General features: G+C 28.0%; 2 protein-coding genes across 2 annotated transcripts; both read left to right on the forward strand.

Annotated features, from left to right (window-relative positions):
* The first annotated feature begins 95 nt into the window (after window positions 1-95).
* LOC130948341 (uncharacterized) lies at window positions 96-1,494 on the forward strand. Its single transcript, XM_057877064.1, has one exon. It carries the CDS (start codon window positions 259-261, stop codon window positions 868-870), a length of 612 nt encoding a protein of 203 aa, XP_057733047.1. The 5' UTR covers window positions 96-258; the 3' UTR covers window positions 871-1,494.
* A 4,977-nt stretch (window positions 1,495-6,471) lies between these two features.
* Window positions 6,472-7,567, forward strand: LOC130950913 (uncharacterized). The gene has a single exon (XM_057879510.1). The coding sequence runs from the start codon at window positions 6,529-6,531 to the stop codon at window positions 7,099-7,101; it is 573 nt and encodes a 190-aa protein (XP_057735493.1). The 5' UTR covers window positions 6,472-6,528; the 3' UTR covers window positions 7,102-7,567.
* Window positions 7,568-9,582: the final 2,015 nt, after the last annotated feature.

Raw genomic sequence — 9,582 nt, forward strand, 5'->3', positions numbered from 1 at the left:
AAATTCAGTTTCTGTAGCATCCACACAAATTTATAAAGTTCTAGATTCAATTGCAAGAACTAGAATTATACTATTATAAATAGCATTGTTGTTCCTCCATTAAGATAATGTGTTCATGCTCTTAGTTTAAGCCAAGTGTTTCACTACAAATTTTTCCTCAAACCTCACATAATTAACCAAGTTTTCTAATTTCCCAATTCCGTATTTTGATCCTTCAATTAGGTTCATAATTGGTGGTGTTTAGTTTAATTTCACCATATGGCACCACATGGAGAATCTTTGCCTAGTAGCACTTTCGCTACTAGGAGCAACAACAACATATTATCAAAGCCACCAAAGCTTTCATCTGAGAATCTTCAAAGAACTATCTCGGACATCTCCTTCGAGCTGGCGAAAGAAGCGATGATCGATTCTTCTAAGAATAATAACAATACCAAGCAGCTTTCGTCGATATCCGAGGTTGAAGTAGATGGAAAGTGTGAGTGTTGTGGCATGTCTGAGGAGTGTACTCTTGAGTACATGGACCGCGTCCGCGACAAGTTCCTAGGGAAGTTTGTGTGTGGTTTGTGTTCTGAGGCAGTGAAGGAAGAGTTGGAGAAAAATGGAGGGAAGAAAGAAGAGGCTTTGAGTTCACACATGAGTGCATGTGTTAGGTTTAACAAGTTTGGAAGGGCATTTCCGGTATTGTTTCAAGCTGAAGCAATGAAGGAGATGCTTAAGAAGAGTAAGTTTGATGGAAAAATTAGGGCTAAATCTATTAGCCCTAGAGAGAAAGGAGGAGGGATCATCAATAAAGGAGGGCTTGCTCGTAGTTCAAGTTGTATTCCAGCAATCACAAAAGAGTTAAATGAAATCAAAATAGCTCATTAATTAATTTTAGCTGAAAATTCAGGTTCGGTTTATTTCACGTGCAGCCAATGACTCTCATTTATTAATTTCACGTGAAGTTAGCTGTAACTGAATTTCTACCTTAATTTTATGTGTTTGAATGATACTACAGGTATGTAAAGGAGGTATATTTTATCAAACAGTTTAAAAATAATAATGTTAGAATTAAGATAAAATGTTTTTTGCTGTATTAAATTATTATTGATAATTTGATACTAGCTTTCTAGCTAGGTATATGGGGACATAGTCTTGTATATTTTATACATGTCTCCAATAGTTTCTCTTCTTAGAGCAGACTAAAATATGCTTCATGAAACCCCAAAGTTGATTCTTAGGTTTTTTTTATTAGGTGATGGTCTATATCTCCCTATTCTAACCTTTGAGTCCTAGCTATAGGGTTTCTTATGAATCTTTTATTTTTCCATTTTGTATCTTTAAGTTTTGATATTTCTAGTTTGCATTTCTTCCTATGAAGAGAGTTGTTGGTTGTTTTTTAATTTGTTATTAGTGTTTTTTTAATTTTATTGTCTTTTTCCTCCAAAGTCAAGATATGTATCCTAGGTGTGACCAATCATGTATTATGGAATAAAAGTGTATTTGATGTAACGATGATGTGTAATATTTATTGATGCAATAAAATTTTGTTTAATTATCTGTGACGAGAGAAATTAGAAACAAACTCTATTGGCAGTTTAGCACCAACCCAAAAGGAATTATTATAGGAAAAACAGTATAAGTATACATAAATGAGAAAAAAATTATCTTCTTTCATGTATGATGGTAATATATGGGGGAATAATATCTAAAATTATTTTATATAATATAATATTTATAATTTTATATGGATAATATCTGTAATTATATATTTATTATATTTAAAATTACACAATAAAAATAATAATTAATAATTTTTAAATATAATAATTTTAAGATGTTTGGATAAATTTTTTATTGTTTTTTTAAATATTATTGTATAAATATATTTCTATTTTACATTTTAGATAAAAGTAAACTTTTAGAACACAACACAATTGTCTCATTAAAATAGAAATAATGAATAAATTATTAATATCTAGAATTTAATTCAAACATAATATTTTATATTTAGATAAAATATATAACAATATTTATTTCATGTGTTAAACAATGTAAAATTTAATTTATTACGCAATAATATATATATATAAAAAAAGGTGATTTACTCTATCTTGAAAGTACCAAAAAATAATTATTTTAAATTAATTTTGTTAACACTTGATTAAGTGGACTACCTAAAGAAACCGTACCAGCCACCAATTAACATAAGCTTGATGGAGTGAAATGAGCTGGGCTGTTTAACAGTTAGTCATTTTGACATTTCCCAAAGAAAAAACTACAATGTAAATTCTTGGGCCTTTTTTCATTAGTATTTAGCTGTTTTACTAAGATTTTATGTCTTCTTTGTTCTTTCTTTCATGGGCCTTATTCATGTTGGACTTAGACATTCGGCCTGTTTTGCGTTTAAAAATACTTAGCCCCCAAAAAAAAAAGCATAAGTACACAAGGCAAAACCGAAGGTAAGGTGCGTTTTTTTCTCCAAGCTAAATGGGTCAAATTCGTTGGAACTTATTTAAACGAACATCATTTTAAAAAATATAACGGGCCTACTTTTATGTATAAACTATAAAGATCTTCAATACCCAAAAAAAACTATAAAGATTTTTTTTTTTAGAAAACAGGTAAACAACTTCTAACCAATCAACTTTAAGTAACTGTAAAATAATCATGAATTTTATATTTAAAAAAATAATATTTAAATAATCACTAATTAATGACAATTAATTAATATAGAGTGTAATTTAAAAATGCTCGTTGTTAACTAAACCCTTATTGGTTACTTAGTGAAATTGTCCTTTTTGTGTCTCATATACGGACAATAAACGTTGAATTTTACGCTGCATTATTCCTCAATTAGTGTTGCAGTTCACTGCAAAAATCCCGAGACTCAAAATTATAAAAGAAAATAAAGTTAAAATTAGCATATTAAACCTTTCAAGAAACAAAGGATCTTGCTCAATTCCTTTGTTTCTTTGCTGAATTCATCTTGAACAAATATATATAGATCCTTCTAGAAACTTCGTTTTGTTCTGCAAAACTAAAGCCGTTGAAACTAATATCTGCTCCAGGAATATTGGTGTGAGATAGATGTGATGTGATGAAAAAACAAACAAGCAACAAAGCAATAGATTCTCATTTGGATGAATCAATTGATCAATAATTGAAGAAATGAAAAGAATAATGAATGTAACGAATTATACACAAGTTAGTTGCGTGAAGCTCAAATAACAAACTAACGGTTTCAAACTACTCAGTAACTAATTATTCTATTTATTAGACTAGTATTGAAAAGTTAGTTATAACAGATAACTAACATCGTCTATAAATAGTATAGCTGTAATATGAATTAATTCAATTTAATGTTAATTTACTTCTTTTTTTTTTACTATCTCACTTTCTCTCTATTCTTTCTCTGTATTTCTCTGCTGCTACTATTCTCATTTTCAATCATCTTTTCTTCTTCTTGAAATCTAATATGGTATCAAAGTAAGAGTGAGAATTATTCTTATAGCTAGTTACAGGTTTAAATATAACCCCCAGTTACTAGTCTTGCTTTATGTCTTTTTAATGCAAACTCCCATTTATAACTTACCACCTTCTCATTTTTATTTGGGGGCAATTCAACCAAACTCCATGTATTATATAATATAGAAGTCTTTATACTCTGCAAGAATTGCTTCTTTCCAGTAACAATTTGCAAAGCTGCATTTACAGATTTTGGTAATTGCTAATAACGAGAGAGAGCTCAGACAAGGGATGTTCATGGATCGGATTCTTCGCATATTCGCAGTGTTTATCTGAATCCGATATAAAAGTTGCGGATATCGACCCGATCCGCAAAACTTTCAGATCCGATCCGAAAAATTTTTGAGTCGAATTCGGTCCGTACACTGATGGTATCGAATTGTGGATTTTATATAGGTATTTGCATATCCGTGAATCCAAAAAAATAAATAAACAAGTAAATATTTTTTTTTTGTTTTATTTCAACGAATAATTATTATATATATTGTATTATTTTATTATTATCATTTAAAGAAAGTATGTTTAATAATATTTTGAGAATAAACATATTTAAAAGAGTAAAAAATATTTTATTCAATTTTTTAATAATAAAAAGCTTTTGAAAATATTTATATGTTTTGCGAATATATTCGAAATCTGAACCGATTCGATCTGATCTGTAAATGTGCGAATCGGGTCCAAACTTAAATTTTAAGCTACCATTTTTAGATCTTGTTCTCATAGGATAGGATGATTGTTTTCAGGTTTAGGAGGTAAATTTTGAGAGTCAAAGGGTAGGGTGATCTCAATAGATGAAATTGGTATAGTAGTAGATGCAGTATGAGATGATGCGTGGTACTAAATCTATATTAGTAGTGTTACTGCTAGTAGCAATAGGTTCATTTCTCATATGAAGAATCTGTATTAAGAGTTGTGTGTTGAGAATTAGTAGTTTGTTTATGAGAATTACATTCTGAGTTAAAAAATTTTGCAGATGAAAATTTGTCTGCATGGAAAATAACATCCCTAGATACAAACATCTTTCCATTAGTAATTAATCATACACTCATAACTTTTTTGATTGACAGAATATCCCATAAAAATTCAGGCTGAGATCTTAATTCAAGTTTATGCTATGCACCAAGTCAAACATTTCTGAAGATGTTAATTATCTACATAGAATATACGTTTAGTAAGAAGGAATAAATTATGTGCAATATAATTAAGTAATAATGCATACATAATAACATAGATTAAATCCAAATTAATGATACATATGAAATTATTTTAAGTATAGCTGCTTCAATGGATCTATAATATCTCAGGCTGAGGATATGAATAACTTTTTTCATGAATTTCCCTTTTCCTTTCTGTTTGTTTGTTAGTTTTATTACATGATGATTCTTGATACCTCGCCCGGAACTTGATTTTATTTTTTCTTTTAACTCATTTTCATTCAAATGATATATATACTTCAACTTCAGGAATAATACATTGTGTTTGGCATGTTATGTCAAGTTGTTCTAGAATAATAAGTTACACAAGCATATTAAAACAATAATGGAATGGATAATAACAATTAACAAACAAGTTGTTGATGAAGAATGAAGTAGCCAGCCTTTATCTATCAAGAGAAGATATGATTCAATCTTAAAATATCTCAAAAACACTAGGGATAGATATTGCCTATACTTGAGGATAATTAGAGTATCTTTAAAAATATTGGATAACTACATATTGACAATCTTTTTTTTTTTCTTTTAATCATTAGACCGCTTAATATTTGTCGTTTGAGTCTTTGATTTTTGTAGTTATTAAACCTTACCTATAGGGTCATGTTCGGATACCATCAATTAGCTACCTATACAAGAATATCAAAATAAATAATTCTATAAATAATATATACATATAAAAAATTAACCATTATATATTTGTATATAAATTTGTATGTTATTTAATTTATTTTTAATATATATTTTATATTTTAATATATATTTTATACTAATAACTAATTTAGTAGTTAATTTTTTATATACACATAAGTTAATTGTATTTATAATCTAACTATATAAGTTATTATAATCAAATTATATTTATATATTTATATTGAAAAAATTATCATGATAGCTAACTTTTTAATTTTGTTCATAAATTTTTTTTATTTTTTTTAATAAAAATTTGATTATTTTAATAATTAATTACTTTTCTTATGAAAATATATAAAAATGTATGCAACTATATAGAAACTATTGATAGCTCATTTCTAGTAGTGATAGAATATTTTTGTTTGTAACTAAACTATTGGGATAATATTATAGATAATATGAAACTTTATAGAAGTCTTATCTTGGAGCTAGCATGCAAACCAACAAACTATTAAAAATTTTGTACTCAAAATTAAACAAAAACCTATGATCTAAACTTGAATTATATTATTTTTCGTACAACTTAATCCTTCAAATATTTCTGATCTAGTTAAAGTAAACATAAGTGTACGTTTTATCTGAAACACTCTAATAAAAACAAAAGAAAATATTATATATATAGGATGTCTCTTTTTGGTAAATTAAAATAGTTTTACACGCGTATATATTTAATTACGTAATATCACATCAGTAAAAATAATTATTTTTTATATTGACGACGTGAATAGTAATTCAAAATATGGATATAATTGCACAACTATATCAAGGTAACAAAATTAAACTCGTATTGGAAAACAACTAATATTTTTTTATTTAAATAAACAAAAATCTATTTTTAGGGTAGCCCCACCAATAATGATCTAAGTGAAGAAAAAGAAAGAAAACTAAAAAGAAAAGTGGGTTCTAGGGTAGGCAGATTCAATAGTACAATACTACTAATACTACAAAACAATACCATCACATTTTTCTCCTTCTTCTCTTACTTTAATTTTTCCCCACACTATCACACACATATAAATATGCCTCTTCCCCTTCCTTCTTTTACCCATCCCTTCAACCAAACCTTCTAATCATCTCTCTCTCTCTTTCTCTCTCTCTCAAATCATTAAAAATAATGGAAAGTAAGCTACCAGTGATAGCAAAGAAAGTGTGGAACATAATACGTGTTGCCTTCTACATGTTAAGGAAGGGAATTTCAAAAGCCAAACTCATGTTAGAACTCAACATGGTTCTCAAACGCCGCCGCAAACTCGCCGGAAAAGCCATCGCCAACCTCATGATGTTCCACCACCACCAACACCCCGACATGCACCTCCAACAATTCTCCACCACCAGGGAGTACGAGTTCAGCTGCAGCAACACCCCCAATAACTTCTTCTCCAAGCTCCACCGCAAGAACAAGCTCTTCACGCGCTCCCACGCGCCTCACGAGTGCGACGACGACGTCATGACGGTTAGTGCTGTCAAGGCGGTGTTAGAGATCCTAAACAACAACAACGATAATGTGGCGGAGGCATCCCCGGCGCTACCAGGGTTCAGCCGGAGCTCTACCGTAAGTCAGTTAAGGGTAACGGATTCACCGTTTCCAATGAATGTCGACACAGAATACGATAAAGATCATCAAGTGGACAAGGCTGCCGAAGAATTCATTAAGAGGTTCTACAAAGAGTTGAGGAAGCAACCCTAATTAATTGATTTTCTTCAAATTGTTTACAAAACCATGTTGATTATTATACTGAAGTAAAGTAGTCATACATATATATAGTAAGAGCATGAGTGATTATTCTTCAGTTTGGAAATCTAAATTATGGTTTGGTTATTAAAATAAATAGTTTAGCCAAATCATGGTTTGGAAGTCTCTAAAATAAAAAAGCAAATATATGCTTATACATACAGTTTTGGATATATGTAGAATGAGTTTCATGTGTGTTAATTATATTTTGAGGAAATTTGTATGTTCAATTGTTAATTACTTTTATATATGAATAATAAAAGAATAAACAAAATTCTAAGTTATTATTCACAGATATATCTTCAATTTTATTTTTTATGACTAAATTCTAAGTGTAATAATATTATTATTAGAAGCTAGCTAAAAGTGTTGCAAACAAAGATTTATCATCATGATTAATTAAATTATAAAATTAACCGTATATTCCTGTGTATTCTAACAAACTATAGGGTAACGATGATGAGAAGAATCTTATCGATATGTGTTGGTATATCTTGTTGATTTATTAGTACAAGCTTGTGTACTCAAAGAATATGTTGAATCTTTGCATTTGGAATTAGTAGTGTACGTTTGTTATTATAACTTATAAGTTATAATCAAGCTTTCTCTTTTTTGTTTTGTTGCCTTTTTTTTTATTAAGAAAATAATTTTCTTTTCTTCCTCTTTTAAGGCTGCTCTTGTCTTTAGCCTCTTCTTTTGTAAAACCACCTTAGCTTTGTGGGATTTAATATCATTCATTCATTTTAATTAATAGAATTACATTGCTTGCCTTATGTATACGCACCAGCTCCACGACCACCACATTTCGTGACCATTTTTTTTTATGATTATTACATTTAGCTAGAGATTCATCGGTATTAATCATCTTATTATTAAGGTTAGAACTAACGTATCTTTAAACTCTTAAAGTATTTATTAGAATTTAGTACTTGCATTGTAGATTATCATCCACCAAATTGAAATAGTCCTAATATATTAGATGTGAGAATTGAATTTAAATTTTTATTGCAATTCTTTTAATTCAATATAGTTGCAATAATCTTGTCCATTATTTGGTGATGACCAATAATCCTAAGTATATTTTCATCTAAAACAGAAAAAGAAATAAAAGGGACAAAGACAGTAATAAAGACGGGAAAAAGTCATATATCTTGTTTAATAATAATAATAATAATAAATAATTATAATAATAATAATAATGTTTGGATCATGTCTTGTACTATATGCAATAATTCATTAATTGTTCTTTTAAATAAAGTTTCGATTCGTGACGAATTACTCCTTAACCTATTAAGTTAGAATCAGATGCAGCAAGAAAAAAAAAACAAAAATAATAACATGGGATAAAATATCCATATATTTTATCTCTGATTTAATTATCTATTTCTATTTCCCATTAAAAATTCTTTTATATATACTTTTATCTCTTTAATTTTTGTGTAGTCTCTCAGAAACAAACGTTACTGGACCTAACGCATTTTGATTGTGTGATTTAATTTGGAGCCTCTGAAATCTGAATTGATGGTTTAAAAGTTAAATAAATTGGCTTTAACAGCAAAACTACAATCTCCACTAAAATTTCTTCATATGATTCCACCACTCATACATGAAAGTAAAACCAATAACCATACACATACATAGCTGTGGCCCCTCTCCTATAAAATATTGTTGCCTTTCTCAACTTCTTTATTGCCTTTCCCCCTTCTTTTGCTTTTAATTTTCTTTTGAATAATTTAGTAATATATATTTAATTTAATTATTATTTCATGTTTTGTATGGTTCCACTTTTATGGTTTGCTCTATATGAAGGAAAGTGTCAACGCCACCATTTAAAATAAGAATATTTTAATAATTCAAAATTTAATTTTTAATTTGTATCACGTATGTGTCTCTAATATAATAAATACAATAAGAGGGTTTATTTTACATATAGAATCATATATTCCTTTATAACCGTTTTAAATTTCTAGGATAAATAATTTTTATCATATAAATATCAGAAATTTTATGACTAATAGATCTAAAATTTAATATTTTGTTGTTTCCTTTATCCTTCTTAACAAAGAAAAAAATTTTATATCCACAAAAAATATAAAATTGATATTCAATTTACGTTTTTAGTCCAAAAAAAAGCTCTTAATTAAGTGAAAATATATATTATTAGATATTATAATTATTATTAGTTATATTATCTGCTTAAACTTATGAGATAAGTTTTAATTTGTATATACTTCAAATCTAAAAAGACTTTTCTATATGAGAAGACTTGTTAGATGTATAGTAATCGTTAATAAATCTTTATCTAATAATTTAACTTTTATTATTTTGTTAAAATTATTAGTATTTTGATTTTATATTATTGATAATGATTAGTCAAGGAGGCGTAGTAGCCAAAGAGGGATATGTAAGTTAGAAATCAAATATAATAAAAAAACA

Source organism: Arachis stenosperma, chromosome 9 (assembly GCF_014773155.1).
Source record: "Arachis stenosperma cultivar V10309 chromosome 9, arast.V10309.gnm1.PFL2, whole genome shotgun sequence".
NCBI lineage: Eukaryota > Viridiplantae > Streptophyta > Magnoliopsida > Fabales > Fabaceae > Arachis > Arachis stenosperma.

Coding starts and splice junctions, on each gene's coding strand:
- LOC130948341 (XM_057877064.1), top strand. CDS start 259: ATGGCACCACATGGAGAATCTTTGCCTAGTAGCACTTTCGCTACTAGG.
- LOC130950913 (XM_057879510.1), top strand. CDS start 6,529: ATGGAAAGTAAGCTACCAGTGATAGCAAAGAAAGTGTGGAACATAATA.